Source organism: Lontra canadensis, unplaced genomic scaffold (assembly GCF_010015895.1).
Source record: "Lontra canadensis isolate GAN:19392208 unplaced genomic scaffold, GSC_riverotter_1.0 scaffold8, whole genome shotgun sequence".
Taxonomy (NCBI): Eukaryota; Metazoa; Chordata; class Mammalia; order Carnivora; family Mustelidae; genus Lontra; species Lontra canadensis.
The window spans coordinates 26,242,042-26,262,915 of NW_022631002.1; the positions used below are offsets into that span (position 1 = coordinate 26,242,042).

General features: G+C 58.0%; 1 protein-coding gene across 1 annotated transcript; it reads left to right on the forward strand.

The window, feature by feature from the left end:
* The first annotated feature begins 2 nt into the window (after positions 1-2).
* On the forward strand, positions 3-20,117 carry CCDC102A (coiled-coil domain containing 102A). The gene is made up of 9 exons (XM_032854385.1): positions 3-100; positions 6,992-7,739; positions 9,920-10,146; positions 12,794-12,902; positions 14,845-14,961; positions 15,343-15,552; positions 15,782-15,952; positions 17,471-17,574; positions 19,545-20,117. The coding sequence occupies exons 2-9, from the start codon at positions 7,149-7,151 to the stop codon at positions 19,672-19,674; spliced, it is 1,659 nt and encodes a 552-aa protein (XP_032710276.1). The 5' UTR covers positions 3-100; positions 6,992-7,148; the 3' UTR covers positions 19,675-20,117.
* Positions 20,118-20,874: the final 757 nt, after the last annotated feature.

Below are 20,874 nucleotides of genomic sequence, written 5' to 3' on the forward strand. Positions count from 1 at the left end.
CCTCCCTCGGCCCTCCAGGCGGCGGCCGCAGCAAGCCCCGTGCCCGCTCCTCCCAGCCGCAGCGGGTCGGACATCCGGAGCCCGCGGGTCCCCGGCGGAGGTGAGCGAGGGCGGCAGTGCAGGGGACGGCAAGCCACTGTGTCCCGGGAACTCCCCCCAGACAGCGAACCTTCCGCGGGAGGGAAGGGGTTAAGTTGGGGGCGTGCTGTAGGAGAGGGGCTCAGCGTCCGCAGCAACCCCCAAACTCCGAGCAGAACTTCCTAGCCCCCTTCCCGGGCTCCCCCCACCTCCCGGGACCCTGGACCTCGGGTGTGGAGGGGCTGCGGGGGCTGGGGGGGGGGGGCAGGGCCTCCTACGGAATGCTGCGGGCCGGGACCGGACGGGAGGGGGGCGGCGGGCGGGGGCGGAATTTGGAACTCTCCCGGGGGACCCAACGTGGTCACCATGGCGAGTGCGGGATGGACGGGCGCACGATCCAATGGGAGCACGGCGCTGCCGCCCCGGCCCGCGGTGGCCGCCAATGGGAGCCGCGCGGCGGGGTGGGCGGGACCGCGTCGCGCGGGGTCGGGAGCCCCCTCTGCCCTCCGCCAGCCGCTAGAGGGAGCGGGGCGTCTTTGCTGGACGGGGGAGGTTGGTGAGGGGGCAAGGAAGTGAGGGCAGACGCGGCTTCTGGCGTGGGAGGGCAGAAAGCGAATTTCTGGAAGGAGTTGGGGCAGTTAGAGCGATGGCTCGAGAGTGCGAGGAGACTGGAGTGGGCCTCAGTTGCCTCACTGTTCTGATGGTGCGGGTGGATGATAGCTGGCAAGCCCGTTCTCCGCCCCGGCTCTGGTTTCTGTATCTTAAGGGTGGATTGTACAGACCTAGATGGGGGTTTGGTTGGTTCAGGTTGGCGCAGGGTCTGCCCACTTGTTGGACAGAGCTTTTAGGCATCTTACTAGTTCCTCTCCTCACTGTACAGGCAAGGAAACAGTCCCAGCTAGGGCAGAAAGTTGCCCATGATCACGCAGCCTATCAGTGGCAGAGCCGGGACTGGTGGGATGTCCCTTCTACCAGAGAGAATAGTTGAAGGAGTTGCTGAGAGGCCGGCTGGTCCCCATGAAAGGCACACTCACTCTCTCCCATACCAGCTATGCCTGGCCACTTGGCCTGATGCCTGAGGACCCCCATCCTGTAAGTGTTCCCAGGGGAACTCATGTGCTTAGGTAGACATCCCAGGAGTGGAAGCAGCCAGTCTGAGCACTCCAGCACTACCCCCCAGGTCACCCCCACTTTGCTGTTGGTCCCCTGTGTGGGCAAGTAGTCACTCCTCTGGGCCTAAGCTGGCCCGTTATAAAGAAAGGAGTTCTCAATGTGATCTAGGACATCTTTGTGGCTCCTCGGTCTGAGATGGGGATTCCTGGGACAGGCCAGAGGTGCCTACCCTGGGGCTCAGGTCCAGCCTGCAGGCCCTGCTTACCTCTCTCACTCCTCTCAGTCCTCTCCTGGTGATCCAGTGGCTGGAGCCCCGGCAGCAGGTCCAAGGAACAGGTGCCCACAGTTTGTGGGCTGACCAGCCTTGGACCCTGCATTTATCCAATCAGGCTGTCCTCTGCGGTTTCCTGCCGGGCTCTGCTCCCTGCCCACAGCCAGGCCTGTGGCCATGGGCAGCTCCAGAGCGCCACCTGAAAGGTTCTGGAAAGACGGAAGAGTGTTCTGAGTTTGAGGGAAGAGTTGAGCCACCTGGCAACCCCCAGGCCCCTCAGCTGGCCCACATCCAGGCTTCAGCTTTGCTTACTTCTCTCACTGGATATTGACCGTTATCTAAACATGCTAAGGAAAAAACAAAGTTGTCTATTTAGGCTACCTCGGGTAAGAAGACTGATCCCTGACCTGGCCACAAGATGACCTCTGCCTTTGACCTTGGCCACAGACAGTTTCAGACACTTGCCTGTTTCAGAGCGTGGCCACAAAATGACTCCTTATCCTTAAGGATAGTTCAGTCTTCCGTCTTCACTAGAAGACCCCTAACCGTCCATCTTCTATCTATCAGCCTAGAATGCATTTATGCAGCATCTGCTGTATGCTGGACCCTGTGCTAACAGCCAGAGAGACCAAGATTTCTTGTGACTACTACTGAAGAACAGGGAGGTGCCAGTGTTTTGGGAACACTAACATACTCTGTGAAATCAGAGAAGGCTCCCCAGAAGAGGGTCTTGAAGGATGTGTAGGAGTTTGCTGATGGAGAAAGAAGTGGGGAGAGACCTTCTAAACAGTTCCACAAGCAGCGGGAACCTCTGGTCACTTTCTATGAACAAGGTGAATGAGAGCCTACCCTGAGGCAAGTATGGGATCGAAACATTCTAGCTTCTGTCCTGGAGTGGACCAGCAGCTGCCTGGGGCAATGAAGATGGCTGTGAGAGTGGGTTTCAGGAGCTCTGAGTCCCACTGGGAGGACTTCCCAACTAAGGGGATGCAAGGTCATGGTTTAGCCTTCAGTTGCCCACCTTACCAGCCAGCTTTAAGCAAATCCTGTATCCAAGTCCTGTCCTAGAAGCTGTGGGTGGCACAAGTGTCGCATCTGGATCAGAGAGGCGTGCGTTGCAAGAGGAGAGGGCAGCTGGCCACATCTGGCCATGACAGTTTGTAGGGCTGTGCTCCCTGGGGAGCAGTTGGAGCTGAGGAGATCAAGGCGTTTCCTGGAGGTGGTAGAACCGAGCTTGAAGGACAGGTGAGGGTTTCATCAGAGTCAGGAGTGGGGAGGGGGGCCATTCTGAGTTGGGGGAGCAGGGTGAGCAGAAACCGTGAGGATTAAAGCAGGGATAGATCCGTCTGGCTGATGGGAGGCAGGAGAGGGGAAGAAAGGGGCAAGTGGGGCAGGGAAGGCTCTCTGAGGGCTGTGGTGGCTGGTCCCTCCCTGACCTGCTCTTTGGGGGGTGGTGACACCCTAGAGGAATCCAGAGGCCACCCCACACACACAAAAACACACACCTTATGGGAAGAAGGTACTGAGCCTGGTGGGGAGGGGACGGGCAGGACAGGGCAGACAGAGCCTGTCTCTGTAACTGTAAGCTGAGCTTCTGTGTTGCAGGATTCTCAGTGACTGCGTCGGTTACTAGGACTATGTGTGAGTGTGTCTCCCCAAGGCTGTGTTATGTGAGTGGGATTGGAGTGGGGTGGAGGGGGGGATGAGGGAAGGCGTTGCTAGGCAGGGTCCGTCTGCCCTGAATCTACACAGGGTGCAGGGTTCCTGGTGTGCTGGTGAGTGGACTTCTCAAGAAAACCAGCTTTGGGACCCCCACCCCTTCCCCAACATGTGCACAGACAGCCTCCAGGGGACCCTGGAGGAAAGGCAGAAGGGCTGTCCGGAGCTCCTCTTTTCCCCTTGCTCCCCTTCCCCCACCCAGCCCCCAGGAGGGAGTGGGACAGGCTGCTGGGAAGGGCAACAGGAGCTGAGCCTGGAGCCCACCCCTGCCTCTAGCGTGGGCGCCTGGAAGCCATTAGGGGCCTGGGCGGCGCCTGGCCTGCCCCTTGCACGACAGGCTGGAGATTCCTGGACAGAGCCCGCCCCCACGCCACTGAGCCCCATGCCAGGCCTGGTGGCTCCCAGACACAGCGAAGATATGGCACTGGCCCCCGTCCCTGACACCCTCTCCGTTTAGGGGTGGCCAGAAGGGCCCAACAGACAGAGCCTGGAGGACCTTCCCCCGAATCCCTATAACCAGCGTGGTTGTGGCGGGCGTCTGGCTGGCACTGGGATTTCCTGCCTCTTCCCCTCCCCCTCAGGCTCTCACATTGTTTTTCTTTTCCAAGAGCTTCTCCTCATGGAGCTGGGCCAGGAAAACGGGGAGAGGAGGAGTGTGAGTGCCCATATGTGTGTTTGTGTGTGGCCGCGTTTGTCTTGGGGATGAGTGTCTGCATGTCTGTGTGTGTGTCCAGCTGTGTGTTGGCTGCATGTGTCTCCAGGTGCATCTGTGACCCTCTGTTCCGAGGTGAGCGTCTGTGACCCTCTGTTCCGAGGTGAGCGTCTCCGCAGCCATACAGCTGTGGGCGCGTGGGGCCATCCTGGAGGGCATGCGTGTCTGCCCAGGTCTTCATATCTGTATTCACGTTGCCTGTGTGTCTGCACGTGTGTACGGGTGTACAACAATGTCTGTGAATGCAGATGGTATCTGGGCCAGCCACCTCACCGCACAGGTAGGGAGACTGAGTCAGAGGGCGTGCAGCCTGCCAGGGAGTTAGTGGAATATGGGGCGGTGGAACCTTCCTCCACATGGCCGTGTCTGTGTGTGTGACTTTGTCTCTGCGGATGTTGTTGGCATTGAGACATACATGTTTATATGTATGTTTATATACATGTTTATATGTATGAAACTCTGGGTGGTAACAAGGCATCACCAAATACTCAGCTATCTCCAGCTTGGACTACTAAAGTGCAAATCCCCAACCCCCCGCCTACCAAGCATGAGTCTGGGGGCAAGGGGTGCCTGGGAACTGCATTAGCGTCCACGTGAATCTGAAGGATCAAGCGCACTGGTCTCCCTCACCCTCACCACAGCCCCATTCTGCAGGTGGAGAAACTGAGGCCCAGAAAGGGGCAGGTGGCTTACATGAGGTTGGTGACAGAGCTGAGCCTGGAACTGATGCCTGGCAGGGAGGCAGACAATGAACAAACAGCCAACAGACTAGAGAAATGCAGTAGAATCACTGAACGCTCTGAGATGCCAATGGTCCTGACACCTGTCCACGTGGTGGGAAAATCTGCTGTTCCTGCTTGGATGGGGGAAGGCAAGATAGAGCTGGGGAGGTGCCCTGGGTTGGCGTTGCCGGGAAAGAAGAGGACAAGAGAGGGGCTGGGGCACCAAAGGCATTGGCCAGGGCCAGATCAGAGCCACGGAATGGGAGCTGGGCAGGGGAAGAGGGCTGCAGTGGGCAGGAGGGACAGAGAACAAGTGGGGGGATCAGGGGGCTGCTTTCGGGATTGAAGTTTTGGAGTTGGACTCCTAGAGAACATGAGCTTGGACTTGACACTAGAAAGCTGTCCCAGCTATTGCTGACAACAAAGGGTGTGGCCCCTGGCACAATCAGATTGGCATTTGTAAAAACTCCCTCTGGCTCTTGCTGTTCAGAATGGATTTGAAGAAGGCACAGCTTGCAGGGGAACTCAGGACAGGGAGGTAGTGGCTGTGGTTGCCTAGGTGGGAGGTGATGGTCGTGGCTTGACAGGCTAGTGGCCACATAGGAGGAAGGTAGCTAGCTCCTTGTGACGTGTGGCAGACAGACGGACAGGACTTGGAGGTTGCAGGGTGGGGGTTGCGGGGAGAAAGCAGATTCCAGAACATCCTCCACAGCATGAAGGAGTGAGGAGGTGCTCTTCTCCCAGACGGGGCATCCAGAAGGAGGAGGTGGTTGTGGGGGGAATGGAGAGGAGTTCCAGTTTGACCAGGCTGAGTCTCAGTTATCTGAGGAACATCGTTCTAGAGGCGCAGGGGAGTTCTGGAGCACAGCCTGGACTGGAGGGAGGGAAAGCCCTTCCAGCCTCCTAGGGGCAAGGAGGAGGGAGCCATGGTCCTGGGGGCAGGACCTGGAGGGTGTCCCCATCTGATGGCTTCCGTTTTTCTGCTGTCAACTCTGATATTAGATCACCTGCTGAGAGTGAGCGGTTGGAGGTGGGAGATGGTTAGAGGGGACAGAGAGAGTTGGCCGGGCTGTGTTGGGAGCAGCCAGTGCTGAGGCCCTTGGCTGTGGTGCTGATGAGAGCCTCACCAGCAGTGCCCCGCAAAGGAAGAGCTGGCCATTGGGGTGGAGGCCCAGGGGCTGCTGGTGGGGGTCAGTGCAAGACCACCATGGAGAGAGAGGGTGACAGGTTGGGGACAGAGAGGAGAAAGACATGCATCTTACGTCTTTTAAAGTGATGTGGCCCAGAATAGCAGAGCCCAGCAGTGGGACCTCTCACCACGCTGCACCCTTGCCATCTAGACTCTGGCTTATTTCCATCTTAACCCCAGAGCATGCCTCGCATTCACCACACACCTCGCCCTCACCTCACCCTGTACCTGGAATCAAATCTGGGCTTGAACCTTTCTGAGCCTCCCTTTTTCTTCTGCGATAAATGGGAGCCATTTCCCCTGAGTTTATTGAGAGGAGTAAGTCAGATAGTTCACAGAAGACCATGGGCATGGCCCCTGGCCTGTAGTCAGACCTTCTCAAATGTTATTGCTGGGATGGCCAAGAGTCAGCCCCAGCCCTCAGCAAACTCACAGCGTTGGGTAAGGATGGGGAGCAGGAGGTGACACAGATAAATGGTAGGTGAGGTTGGTTACACTCGTGATGGAGACACAGGCGGGGCAGGCCAGCTGGCCTGAGGTGGTCCTGGAGGACTTCTAGGAGGAGGTGATAACTCAGATACATTTTTTTTTTAAGATTTTATTTATTTGACAGAAAGAGAGAGACCACAAGTAGGCAGAGAGGCAGGCAGAGAGAGGGAAAGCAGGCTCCCTGCTGAGCAGAGAGCCGGATGCGGGGCTCTATCCCGGGACCTGAGCCGAAGGCAGATCCTAACCCACTGAGCCACCCAGGTGCCCCAACTCAGATACATTTTAAGGCTGAAAAGAGTTAGCCCACTGCCGGAAGAGGTAGGGAGGGGAGGCCTGGCCGCAATGCCATGGTGCAAGCATGCTGCACTTGGGACGGAGGTGAGGAAGTAGCCCAAGCCATTCACCAGATCACGTGGGACTTGAAGGTCAGGGACAGCAGATCAGGGTTTGAGATCAGCTGCCTTGGCTGCCGGGTGAAGGGTCTGCAGGAGGGTGTCTGGAGGCCCCTGAGGAAGCGGTTACAGGCCCACTGCCGCTCACCACCACAGCCTCACCGGGGCTTTCCTGGGGCAGACCGTTTCTCTCCTCTCGCTTTTGCCCATTCTCTTCCTGCTGCCTGTTTCGCCCTTCCCATGGCTGATCTTACGGGTATGGACAGATGGGGGCCACGGCCTTCTAACAGTTGCGTTCTCCCACAGGTGCGAGCAGGAGGAGGCCTCCCCCACCCAGTAGCCGGGAGAGCAGTGGAGAGCCGCGGTCAGCATGCACAGTGGTATCCCATCCTGAAGGCATCCCCCGTTGGGCCCCTGAGTCCGCCCGGAGTTGGAACCCAGGGCCCGCCCGCTCGGCCGCACCATGAGCCACGGGCCCAGCCCCCGGCTGGCGGAGTCCCCGCAGCTGTCCAAGGGCAGCCTCCTGACCATCCTAGGCAGCCCGTCTCCGGAGCGCATGGGGCCGGCCGACTCGCTGCCGCCCACGCCGCCCAGCGGCACGCCGTCGCCCGGGCCACCGCCTGCCCTGCCGCTGCCGCCGGCGCCCGCGCTGTTGGCCGACGGGGACTGGGAGAGCCGCGAGGAGCTGCGGCTGCGGGAGCTGGAGGAGGCCCGCGCGCGGGCGGCACAGATGGAGAAGACCATGCGCTGGTGGTCGGACTGCACGGCCAACTGGCGCGAGAAGTGGAGCAAGGTGCGCGCCGAGCGCAACCGCGCGCGGGAGGAGGTGCGCCAGCTGCGCCAGCGCCTCGACGCGCTCACCAAGGAGCTGGCCGGCGCGCGGCGCGAACGCCAGGAGGCGCAGGGCGAGTGCGAGGCGCGGGGCCGCGAGCTGGCGCGGCTGCGGGGCGCCCGGGGGGCCGCGGACAGGACACCGGACGGGCCGGAGCCCGAGCCTGAGAGGGAGCAGGAGCCCGTGCGCGACGTCGGGTCCGCAGTGCCCCAGGGCAGCCAGGTGCGCGGCGGCGCGAGTGGGGTTGCGGGTCTGGCGAGGGGGCGGGCTCGTGGGCAGGGCCCTTGGCTCTGGGGTCTGGAAGGGGTGCGGCAGGACTGAGAAAGGGGAATAGGAAGGGCTCAGTCCCCTGGGAGGTTTCACTCAGCTGCACTGCCTCTGTTCCTCAGGACCTCAGGAGGGCATGCTTCCGGAGATCCCTAGGGTGGAGAGGCGGGGATCGGGTGGGCCTTCCACTCCCACACCTGAGCAGTCAACAGAACCTTAAAATCGTCCGTTTGCAGCAGGAGCGGGATGGAAGCTCGTGCCTGGTAGACACCTATTAGCAACAGAGAGGAATCTGTTCTTTCCTTCAACTTGAATGGGGGCGGGGGTGGGGAGGCGGGTGTAGAGGGTAAACATTTATAACCCGCATCAGTCAGAGCTGAGAGGTGGGAGGTTGTCAGGGCACTAGGAGCACAGAGAAGGTCCTTGAACCAGGCTTTGAGGAGGGGGCTTCACGGAAGCTTTCCTGGAAGAGGTCCCATCTCGGCCGAGACCAGGAGGATGTGGAGGAATTCGCGTGCAGTGTGCAGGCAGGCGTTCTAGACCTGAAGAGGCCCAGAGGCGGGGCATGACCACTCCCATCATTCTGTGGGCTCCTGCAGACGGCAGTAAGCTCGGCATGTGCAGTTCTCACAAGCCCGAGGTGTTTGCTTGGTGGATGGGTACACTGAGGCGCAGGGAGATTAAGTACCAGGGTACCCCCGCTGGTGACTGGAGGGCTAAGTAGTTAACCCGGGTGACCTCCAGAGTCCGTGGCAATCATCAGCGTGGCCGGAGCGTGAACGGCGGCTGTGGAGGGCAGCATCTCCCGACCCAGCAGGCCTTCTAGGAGCTGAGTCCAGGCTCGGGGGCCTCCCGGCTCCATCCCCAGACAGTGCAGCTCTTCCAGCTAAGATTCTTGGCTGCCCCTTCCCCTCCCTTGAGCAGCCCCTGGCCCCCCTGTAGGCTAGAGTGGGCACTGCTGCCTACAGTGGCTGAAGCCCCCACTTCCCCGGGTCAGCCAGGTGGCGTTCCTTCATTGCTCTTCTTTGGGGCAGAGGACAGCCCCTGTCAACAAGCCTTACTGTGCTGTTCCTGCCCTGTGCTTGCTGCGGTTGTCAGTCTCACTCCAGGAGGTGACACATACCGTGGGGAGCCCCGGCATTACAGCCTGAGTTCATTTCTCCAGCCTAGCCACTTCTGTGTTCTGTGGCCCAGAGCCAGTCCCTTCCCTCCCTGTGTCCCCATTTATGAAATAAGGCTTTGGACCAGGTGGCATTCGAAGCCCCCATCTAGATAGGGAAACTGAGGGCCAGACAGGGAAGGAGCTGGCCTAGACTCATCTAGAAAGGTCACGGGGGAAGCCAGACTGGAACAGAGGCCATGGATGTGTCTCAGGTCTGTGCTCAGAGTAGGCCTTGGGTGCAGCAGGGCAGGCTGGAGGGGCAAAGAGGAATGGGAAGCTCAGGGGCTTGGCACTGAGTTAACAGTCCCTCACTGCTTCCGTTCTGGGAGCTGGTTCTGCTCACAGGGGCTGTCTTCCTATGCATCTTTTTTTTTTTTTAAAGATTTTATTTATTGATTTGACAGAGAGAGATCACAAGCAGACAGAGAGGCAGGCAGAGAGAGAGAGAGAGAGAGAGAAGCAGGCTCCCTGCTGAGCAGAGAGCCCGATGCGGGACTCGATCCCAGGACCCTGAGATCATGACCTGAACCGAAGGCAGCGGCCTAACCCACTGAGCCACCCAGGCACCCCCTTCCTATGCATCTTTTGTATCACTTATCTCCTGGTGCCTTAGTGTTTGCACCTGAAGAATGGAATCTTAGAGCCAGAATTCCTTCTGAGGGAATCTGGTTCACATCCATTGTAGGAGTCCCTGCTTCTACATCCATTCACATCAGTGTCCCACCATGTGCTTGCATGCTTCCAATGACAGGGAGCTCACCATCTGTCCAGGGCCATCTTCTCGGATACAGGGAACTGTGGTGGCTGACTCTGTGTACAGTTCCAAGAGGTGAAGGGGTGGGGCCCGGAGGGCTGTGTGACTTATCCAAGGTTACCCACCAAGCTGATCCCAGACCCAGGGTCTGGGAAAGGCCACGAGGTCAGCCAGGAGGGTGAGGGCTCAGCAGCCATTCCTCTACCTTGGTCCCTACAGGAGCTGGATCTAGTGGAGAGCCTGCTGAAGAGCAGACCAGAGGAGCCTGAGGGCTGCTGGGAGGCACGCAGCGCAGGGCCCGGGGGCCCACGGGGCAGCTCAGGCCGCCAGGAGCGCAGCCGGCTGCCCTGGGAGGATACAGCCACCATCGAGGAGGATGCATCCAAGTTGACCGCCCTGCGGCTGCGGCTAGATGAGTCCCAGAAGGTGCTGCTCAAGGAGCGAGAGTAAGTCCCGGCGGAGAAGCAGGGCCCCGGCGGCGGGCCCCCTCACAATCACAGAATGCAAGTCTGTGTTGTAGAACGTGAGACTCACGGAAGGTGCCTGGCACTCTTGAGGCTTGAGGCTTAGAGTTTCAGAGCAGTGTGTTCTAACCGGAACGATGCAGTTTTGTTTTATTAACCTTCTTTATTAACCAATGCAAGTTTTTTATTCAAATAACATACATATCATGCATTTGCTCTGAGTCAGACCTGTGCTCCCAACCCTCTCCACTCCCTGCCTCATGGACCTCACGTCCCAGAGGGGAGAGCACGTCCTGGGCAAAGGGAAGAGCAGGGAAGGAGGGTCAGGGAGGTTGAGGGGTTGCAGATGGGAATTTGGGTTTGGGCTAGTTGAATTTGAGACGACAGGGAGGCAGCAGCTGGGTACGTGAATGAGTCCAGAGTTCACGAGGCAAATCTGGGCTGGAGATAAAAATGCAAGACTCGGCAGGGAATAAATGATTTCAAAAGCCATGAGCTGAGTGAGGGAGGTCAGAGGATGGACCCCTGGAGCCCTCTGGCTTTAGAGATCAGAAGGTGAGCCCGGCAAGCCCAGCGGCAGAGGAGACAGGAGAAGGAAGTTTGAGAAGGGTCAGGGAAACCAGGAGCACCTGTTTCATAGAGGAGGGTGGGAGCAGCTGGTCAAGGAAGACGAGGACAAGGTGCTGACCAGTGGATTTAGAACATGGAGGTCACCGGTGACCTTGGTCGGGCAAGGCCTGATTCTAATGAACATTTTGTAATACTCCCTATCTGTCCAGAAATTAAATGCATAGATAGTGTGAAGGCAGAGACCGGGAGATACTTCTGTAAGTCAAGGACACCAGAGATGGACCGCGAACTCCCAGAAGCAAGGGGACAGGTTCCTTCTCATGGGCCTCAGACAGAGCCAACCCTCCTGACACCTTGATCTTGGACTTCTAGCCTCAAGAGCTGTGAGGCCATAAAATTGTCTAAGCAAGATGGGCAAAAAACAACCTGTTTCGCTAACTGAAATGTAAAGCAGAAATGAGGGGAATTTGTAACAAGATATACGTATTATGACGTGGACACGCTCAGGCCTGGCTCCACTAGAAGAAATAATGAAGTGTAGTCAATCCTTGGACAATGTGGGGCTCAGAGGCACTGACACGCCCCTCCATGCAGTTGAAAATCTGACTCCTTACATTTAATCCCCCAAAACTTAGCTCGTTGACCAGAGCCTTACCGTTAACATAAACAGCCGACTAACATGTATTTTGTATGTCTTGTGTATCATGTGCTGTATTCTTATAATGAAGGAAGCTAGAGGAAAGAAAACATTAAGAAAAAGAAAGGAAAATACAGTACTGTACCATTTTTATCAAAATGATTAACATGTAAGTGGACCCATGCGGTTGAAATCCATGGTGTCCGAGGGGAGGATGTGGTCAGAATCTGGAGCCCTTACAGAGAGGGGTAGTGTTGATAACCCTCCCAGTAAATATGTCCGTAGCCCATCCTCCAAGTCAGGCTTTGTGTGGACGGGCTCAGTTAAGTCACCTCCCAGGACAGCTACAAAAACAGCAGGTGCAGGCGGGCAGGGTCCACCGCTCAGATATGCCAGCGCTGTCGTGGTGACAAGATTTCCTGAGAGAGGAACAGCCTTTGGGAAAGTTCTGAACCAAGCAAAGCACACCGTTACCTCAGTTTATACAGTGATTCTGTTCCGGGGGAAAGGCTGTGAGTACAAAAGATACTTTCTGTTCACGTGTTAATCAGAGCGAGGGTCTACATTCAGATGGTTTGCACACCCGGGGGTGTCCGGCTGGGCATACACGCTTGACAGAGGATGCAAGGTCATCCCTGGAGGGGCGGGATGGCACTGGGCCTTCAGTGCAGGACGTAGGCACCCCCGTCCCTGCCGACCAAGTGAGCCGGTCATGCAGCGTTTCCAGAAACACCTCCTAGAGGGTGCCCTGTCTCCTCTGAGAAGCCCATGTTAGAGGCGTGAGAGGTCAGGGCTCCCGAGAGGGAGGCTGGTGGCGGGGGGCCATGAGGCACAGCGTGCTGAAGAGTGAGGGTAAGTACAGCTCTTCGTTGAGCACCTGCTGGGTGCTGGGGCCAGGCCCCATACTTGTTACCGCCAGCGTCTCATTCCTGCACAGAGCAGAGTGTAGAGTGAGGATCGTAGGAGAGCCCCCCATCCAGTGATGATGACAAGAGGGAACCCCTCCATCTGAGACCCACTGGACAGCATTTTCCAGCTTTTCTGACCCCAGAACCATGTGTTCAAACCAAGCCTTACAGGCAACCCCAGTACATAAAACAGAAACAGAGGTCATATTGGGCAGTTGAACATGAGATTCTTGGCCAGGCACAGCCAATGCCCTGGAGTCCTGGTCACCTTCCCGCATCCCTGGACACCCTGGACATACTTCCCTGGACACCTGCAGTTGTGCGGGGGGTGGGGAGTCCAGCTCCCAAAGGAATGCAAAACCGGGGTGCCTGCCACAATGTGGGGTTCCAGGGCCTTGAATGCCGAGCCAAGGACTTCGGACACCGGCTCCCCAGGCATAGGCCGCGCGGGAGGACTCTTAGCAGAGAGCCTCAGTGGGCTCACCCCCATGTCTACCTCTCCTCCTCTCTCCAGGGATAAACTGGCGCTGAGCAGGAACATTGAGAAGCTGGAGGGGGAGCTGAGCCAGTGGAAGATCAAGTACGAGGAGCTGAACAAGACCAAGCAGGAAATGCTCAAGCAGGTGAGTGCTGGAGACGGTGGTCTTCCTAGAGGAAGCAGCATTGCACTGTTGACATTCAGCAGCGGGAGTGGGAGAAAGGAGGGAGTTCAGTCATTCTTCATCAAGCTCTGGCCACGCGCCATCCACTGTTCTGAGCGCTGGGGCAGGCAGTGTCCCTGTCTCCAGGAGCGCACCTTGTGGGAGCTGTGGGTGAGGCACAGGGCGTACCAGCAGTAACCAGGCAGAGAAATTCATAAGCTAGGAAAGTGTCAGACAAAATAAGAGACATGGGGTGGTGGGTCAAGAATGACATCTCTGAGAAAATAAGAAAGTAGTAAGTAAATAAGTTAAAATTTTAAAAAAAGAAGAATGGCCTCTCAGAAGGTGATATTTGAAGCAAGATCTAAAGAAGCCATCCTTGAGAGGTTATGGGGGCAGAGTTCCTGGCAGAAGGCACAGCGCATGCAAAGGTCCTGAGGCTGGAGTAAGCCTAGTACGTGCAGGAAGCAGAGGGCAGTGTGGCTGGAGGGAAGTAGGTGAAAGATGAGGTTCCGAGGGAGCCAGACTTCAGTGGGCTTTGTAGTCCACGCTGAAGGGTAGCATTCATGAGGTCTAGTGTTGCTCCATCTCAGTGATGCTTCAGGGAGTCAAGGAAGCTGGGCCCTGAGGTCCGCATTTTATAAATGACAAAACTGAAGGTCCACCTGGCGGAGAGGAGATCCCACCACTGCAGTTTGGGGACTCAGGGCCGACCGAGGTCCTGCCTCCTGTGCGGGCCCTCCGTGGCCACCAGGGGGCGCAGCCACCCAGAGAAAGTCTGCGGGACAGGCTGCATTTCTAGAGGGAGCAAAGATTCCCCCAGACCTCAGAGCCTGAAACTGCCCTGGAAGCAACCAAGACTGTCTCACAGTAGACTCTCAGGAAAAATCCTAAAACCCTCACTCTCCAGAAGCAGCATCTTTTGGGGGATGGGTCCGGGTATCTGCCTTTTTAATCTTTCCAAGTTATGAAGTGGAATGCTTTGTGGAGAAGTGAATAGAACGTGAATGTTCCATTTAGCAGGTAGACGTCAAGATTCTCTTTCATAACTGGCTGCTCTCCCTCGGTGTTACGGATTTGAGCTTACTCGTGTCATCGCACACAGTGATAGTTTGTTGTTTTTCCTGCTATACAACAGGACTCCGTGCCATGCCACAGTCACCCCAGGCAATCCTCGCGTGTCCAGGCCCGCACCCACACGCGGACCCTGCTCAGATACACAGAGTGCTTTCAGTCAGTTCCCAGGGCTACCCAGTGCCAAGGCCACATGGGGATACAAAGGTGGACAGCTCTGTCCTCCCGTGCGCCCATGCTAGTTACGGGGGTGGGATCAAGTAGGAAACACCCCTTGTAGTGAGGGAGGAGGAGAGAGGCCTCACTTTAGGAAGGGGCATTTAGGCCAAAGCCCAAGAATGTAAAAAGTCAATCCTGTAAAACAACTTGGAAAGAGTGTACCAGGTAGAGAGAACTGTATGTGCAAAAGTCCAGTGGTGCATAGGAACTTGGTGTGTTTGAGGACTCGAGCCTAGAGCACAGTGAACTAAGAGGAGAGATGGGCAAGGGTCCAACCATACTGTGAGACCATAGAAAGGAGTCGGGCCTTATCCTAAGGCACCCAGGGATGGGGGTGTGGTTGGATTTATCTTTTTTAAAGAGCTCGTTCTGAGCTACTGTTGTGGAAGGTGGGGTGACAGGGGCCCCAAGTGGACGCTGGGAGGCTAGATGGCCATGAGGTAGGAGGTGTGAAATGCCAGAAGCAGCACCAGCAGTCAGATTCAGGCTCTGTTCTGGATACCCGGGGGCACATCGGGGCTCCACATCAGGCTCCTTGCTGAGCACTCCTGCCCGGCACCCATCCCCTGGAGCCGCTTCTGGGATGTGCCCAGCTGGTTCTCACGGAACCTGGCTGCACTGTGTCATGCAGCTCAGCATCCTGAAGGAGGCCCACCAGGACGAGCTGGGTCGCATGTCCGAAGACCTGGAGGACGAGTTAGGTGCGCGGTCCAGCATGGACAGGAAGATGGCAGAGCTGAGGGGTGAGGTGAGGCCGCCTGCGGGACCTGGGAGGGCTTGGGGCTGGCAGGGGGGTGGTGGGGGGAGGCAGGGGCCTGGCCTCCATCAGCCAACCACTCCTCTAAGAGGGCAAGAAGGAGGTCTGTGCGCTGAGGCAGGAACCAGCCACACCCGGAAGGTAGTGCGGTCTGCGGGGGGCGGCAGGCCTTTCTCCTACACAGAGACCAGAAGCGCCCTCACATCCTGCACGCCGTGAAATCAGCCCAGGTTAATTATAGCTGTCGCAGCTGGATCTGCTTCCTGGAGCCAAAAATGGCCCTGGAGGGGGAGGTGGGGGCGGGGAGCACGCAGCTCAGGCCTGTCTGCCCTTCTCCCCCTGGAGCCCTGACCCTGTCCTGCCCTGTGGTAGATGGAGCGGCTGCAGGCGGAGAACGCGGCCGAGTGGGGTCGCCGGGAGCGGCTGGAGACTGAGAAGCTGGGCCTGGAGCGCGAGAACAAGAAGCTGCGGGCGCAGGTCGGGGACCTGGAGGAGGCGCTGGCCCGGCGGCGGAGGCAGACAGCCAGCGCCCTGGACTGTGACCTGCGGGCCAGCCAGGCTGCGCTCTTCGAGAAGAACAAGGTGGGGTAGCGGGCGGTTCAGCCAAGGCCGGGGCAGAGCACCTACTGTGTGTCGAGCTCCTGCCCACAGTGGGCGGTGGGGGGGAGGACAGAGGCAGCCATGGCCCCGGAAGCCGCTCCCGGCGGGCGTCCCCCGGGGCCAGGCCCCGCGCCCGTGCTTTCACGCCACCCCTCCAGCCTCGAAGCCGGGAGCCGACGGGCGCCCTGTGACCCCACGTGCTCCCTCGCAGGAGCTGGCCGACCTGAAGCATGTGCATGGCAAGCTGAAGAAGCAGTTTCAGGAGAAGGTGGCCGAGTTGGCGCATGCCAATCGGCGGGTGGAGCAGCACGAGGCGGAGGTGAAGAAGCTGCGGCTGCGGGTGGAGGAGCTCAAGAAGGAGCTGGCCCAGGCCGAGGACGAGGTGAGCCCCTGTGGGGCCCGCAGGGCGGCCTCAGACCTCGGCGGCGGAGGAGGGGGCTGCACGGCCCTCCCGGGTCCCTCTGCGGTCGTCCGGTGGTCGGTGGATAGGTGCTTGGGAAGAATGGACGGGCAGGAGGGACGAGCAGCTGACTGGGTTAAGGGATAGACTAGTGGTGGACATGCAGGTGGTCTGTGGAGCACGTAGACGTGGAAATGGAACAACAAAGTAATTCCGTGGATGTACGAATAGATGTGTGCGAGAATAGAGGAGCCGGTGGATGGGGGCCGGAGGGCAAGACGGAGGGAAGGAGGATGGATGAGATGTCCCAAGAGATGTCTGATAGGTGATTGGATGGATAGGTGGGTGGGTAGGTGATTGGACAGGTGGGTGGGTGGATAGATAGATTGGTGGGTGGATGGGTGGGTAGGTAGGTGGATATGTGGGTGGATGGATGGGTGGATAGATGGATAGGTAGATGGATGGCTGGGTGACTGGATGGGTGGATGGATGGGTGGATGGGTGGATGGATGGGGGTGACTGGATGGGTAGATGAGGGGATGACTGGATGAATGGATGTATGGGTAGGTGACTGGGTAGGTGGGTGGAGGGTGGCTGGATGGATGGGTGACTAGGTGGGTAGATGGGTAGGTGACTGGATAGGTGGTTGGGTGGGTGACTGGGTGGATGGATGGGTGGGTGATTGGATAGGTGTATAGATGAGTGGATGGATGGGTGGATAGGTGAGTGGCTGGGTAGGTGATTGGATGGATGGGTGGAAGGGTAGATGGATGGGTAGGTGACTGAATGGGTGGGTGGGTGGGTGGATGGAGGTGTGATTGGGGGTTAGAGGGTGGATGATTGGTTGGGTGGTTGGGTGGTGACTGGATGGGAAGTTGGATGGGTGGATGGATAGATGGATGGGTGGGTGACTGAATGGGTGGGTGGGTGGATTGATGGGTGGATGGGTGGGTGACTGGACAGGTCGGTGGGTAGGTGGATAGATGGATAGATCAGTGGCTGGTTGGGTGGATGGATGGGTAGATAGCTGGTTGGATGGGTGGATAGATGCGTAGATGGATGGGTGGATAGGTGAGTGGATGGGTAGGTGATTGGATGGATGGGTGGAAAGGTAGATGGATGGGTGGGTGGGTGGATTGATGGGTGGATGGGTGGGTGACTGGACAGGTGGGTGGGTGGGTGGATAGATGGATAGATCAGTGGCTGGTTGGGTGGATGGATGGGTAGATAGCTGGTGGGATGGGTGGATAGGTGAGTGGATGGATGGGTGGGTAGATGATTGGGTGGATGGGAGAATGGGCAGATTTGGAGGGCAGAGACAGCAGGGAATGGGGAGGAGCAAAGGCATGCTACCCTGGAGGAGGTGGGCCTTGGTCTGGGCCTCAAAGGACAGATACGGACTTCTCTCGGGAAAGGCAGAGGAGTGGCCGGTCCCGGGTAGATGGCCGGCCAGGCTGACTCAAGGTGACTTTCACGCTCTTGGCCCTGCCCCCCTGCCAGCTGGACGAGGCCCACAACCAGGCCCGGAAGCTGCAGCGGTCGCTGGACGAGCAGACGGAGCAGAGCGAGAACCTACAAGTGCAGCTGGAGCATCTGCAGTCCAGGTGGGCCGGCAGGTGGGTGGGTGGTGAGAGGGAAGGAAGGAGGGCCAAAGAGGCCAGGTCCAAGGTGGGGCAGCAGGCAGGGCCTAAGGGTCTGGGGAGTCATGGATAGGAAGAACAGGCAGCCCCCAGGATCCCTGGGCTGCGGGGACCCCAGGCCAGCTGGGATCTGAGCAATGAGAAGGCAGGGAAGCGTGGAGGAGCCCCAGCCCTAATGGTGTGCCCAAGCCATCAGCTGCAGCCTTCGTGAGGGAGGCCCGCAGGGTCTGTGGGGGACCCACCCACCCATCACACTCTTCCTCCCTTCCCTGACCACCCATCCCAATACTCCAAGGTGCCCCTCTCCCAACACTCTCCCTAGGCCCATAAGGGGACAGAGAGCCAAGTCCAAGGCCCTCCTTACTCCACACACGCCCCACCAGCAAGGAGTGTCAGGACCACTGTGCTGACTTCCTGTGCCAGGCCCGTGCCAGGCTCTTACTGGCAGTTTCTGGTGATGTCAGAGGATAGAGGGACGGGCTCTGCAGCCAGGTGGGTGGGAATCTGTGCTTAGTAGCTGTGGAAGTGGCCTGTGTGGTCTTGGATCACTCGCTTGGCCTCTCTGTGTCCGTTTCCTTCTCTGTAAAGTGGGGATGATACACTTCTTAACCCTTGCTTATTGTGAGAATTCAGGGAGCTTGTAAAAGCTCCAGCCAGTCGTAAGTGCTGAGGAACTGTCAGCTGTCACTGCTGCTACACCCCCCAGGGGGCCGCTGGGGGCTGGGGGACGAGGGGACTTATATTTGGGTCCCACATTATGCGACCAAGAATTGCGCTTCTACAAGAAAAGGGAAGTGGAAGATATTTTTTTCTAGGAAGCTTGGCAGAGAAGGAAACTAAGGCCTAAGAGGGAGGGTGTGTCCACGGCCACACTGCTGGGGTCGGGGGTCCGGCCAGATCTCCCCCAACCTCCCGGCCATCAGTGCCATGATTTACAGAGCCTATACTACGTGCTGCCACAGGCTGAGTTTCTGTGGCTGGAATACAGGCCATGGAGCCAGGCCTAACAGCTGTGTGACATGGCCAGCCTGGCCTCAGTTTCCCCATCTACCTGGGATGTTGCCCATAACATGCTGCACAGGGCCCAGGCATGACAGGTCACAGTTCATGTCTGACCAGCGCTGCTGCTCTGTCCCCCCACCCCCAGGGACCGCCGAGCCCCGGGCTTTACCGCAGTGTTGTTTGGCCACGTCCTTTGGCCCCGTTCATTCCAAAATGGGCAGGCAGGCTGTGCCCAGCCTCTTGAGTGCTTCCAATGGGGAGGGTAGGGCTGCCCAGGACCGCTGCCTCATTTTATTTTCCAACTTTTTGTGCTTTAATGTTCCGGGGACAGCTCACTAAATCACGGCCCAGTAATGGAGGCCCCCGCCTGGGCCCCTCCCTGCCGTGTTAATAATTCATGCCTTCCAGTAAGATGGAGCCAAGGCGGCCACTCTGCTGGGGGATGGGCATTTCCTCCACCAAGCCTCGTAAACTGGTGCTTTAGGAATTTCAGAATGGGGAAGAACTAGGGCAGAGCCCTTTGTCATTGTCGTGGAGGGTAAAGGAGACCTCCGACTCCTCTACCTTCAAACTTTCTCCCTGTGGTCTTTGGAGCCTGGTGTCAGTTCGAATCCTAGCACGGTGACCTTAAGGGGCTGCTTCACCTCTCCGGCCTCAGCCCGCTGCAGAGCCCAGCCTCACTCCCTGCTGTCTGGGGGATAGGCACATTACTTGACCTCTGGGTGTCTCAGTCTCCTTGTCTGTCAAACGAGGGTGACGGTAGCACCTCCATTATCCCAGTGACTTCTGGAAAGATGCGGTGACATGAGGAACTGGAGGGAAAAGGCCCCAGCAGGTGCCTAGCAGCAGGGACATGCTAGGGAAGGGCCGAGCTGTTTGCAGCGCCCTTGATCGACTGACTGTCCCCGACCCTCCTGTCACCCGGCCCGCAGGCTCCGCAGGCAGCAGCAGAGCGCCCCCCTCTTCGGGAAGATCCGAAGTGCTCGCTTTGGCACCGAGGAGGCCGGGGACGGAGCCAGCGACCTGGATGAGGACGAGGACTTGCAGATCCAGGTGGCCTAGAGCTCCCAGGGCCGGACAGGACCTGCCTGTGGCCACAGGCCCCTGGGTGCCCAGGCTGACCGGCGGCTCCAGCTGACACAGCTGCCCAGCCGTGCTCCCCGCTGTGGCGGACGTCGTCCTCTCCCAGGGAGGGCGCCGATGGTCCCATCCCAGCAACACCCCGTGGAGGGGAAGCCACAGCCCATGTATACATTATCCATGTGTATTTCACATATGTGCGTGGGGTCCTTGGATCCGTTTGGTCTACAAACACAGGACCACTCCAGGACCCAGTCTCAGCGCCCTTGTCCACCCAGGACCTTCGTGCAGGGGCAAGGGAGTGTCAGAGGGGGCTGTGGGGGCCTCGACCCAGGCTGCCTCTCTTATCCTTGGGGGTGAGGTGGAGCTGTTGACAATGTGCTAAACTCAGTCTTTTGTAATAAATGGAGTTTGGGTTCTCAGGGCAGAATCCTCAGAGTGTGGCAGGTGGGGGCAGGGGGTGCAGGGGACAGCAGTCAGCCTGGGTCCGGCACCCAGCCTGAGCTCCCGAACGTCAGGCGACTTGCTGAACGAACGAATGTGAGAAAGAATGAATGGATGAGCATCTGAGCCGCTCGGTGGCCTGGGATCCGCCTCCTGCGAGGGGAAGGAAAGGTCTGGTGTGTGTCTGATCTGGAGGACAGGAGACTTTGAGCCTGCACCAGATGGATTCAAACCTCTGCCCCTTCCTGGCTGTGCAGCCATGGGGAAGTGACCGGACCTCTCTGAGCCTCAATTTCTCCCTCTGTAAACTGAGGCGTCTCCTACAGGTGTCAGGAGAACAAGATGAGTTCGTCTGGAACTCAGGAAAGGTTAGTTATTATTAAAGTACTTAAAGGTGTGCCCTGGAGAGGAGGGATTTGCCAGATGGGCTCTGTCCCAAGGGATGAAGTTCAGGCGACCGGAGGTGGGTATAAACACCGTAAATAATAAATCCTTTTCTCTTTCCTCAGCCCTGCTCTAGGTAATGAAATTGCAGGTAATTTTAATTTTATTTTTGAAACTTCATTTCTAAGCCCTCTATAACCAGCAGATTTCTGTTAAATCTGGTGGAAACTGTTACTCAGAACACAGTAGCCTATATGTTTGCATGTGCAGGTCGAGGTGGCGCTGAGACCCCTGCCCCTAATGAGACTCTCTAGATGAATCCTCGACAGCAGGCCTGCTTTCTACAGAGAGAGG

What these genes read in the sequence shown, in the direction of transcription:
- CCDC102A (XM_032854385.1), top strand. Translation starts at nt 7,149, where the DNA reads ATGAGCCACGGGCCCAGCCCCCGGCTGGCGGAGTCCCCGCAGCTGTCC. An exon ending in AGCAGGAAATGCTCAAGCAG is followed by an intron (nt 12,903 to 14,844) that starts GTGAGTGCTGGA and finishes TGTGTCATGCAG; the next exon opens with CTCAGCATCCTGAAGGAGGC. An exon ending in CTGGAGCATCTGCAGTCCAG is followed by an intron (nt 17,575 to 19,544) that starts GTGGGCCGGCAG and finishes CCCGGCCCGCAG; the next exon opens with GCTCCGCAGGCAGCAGCAGA.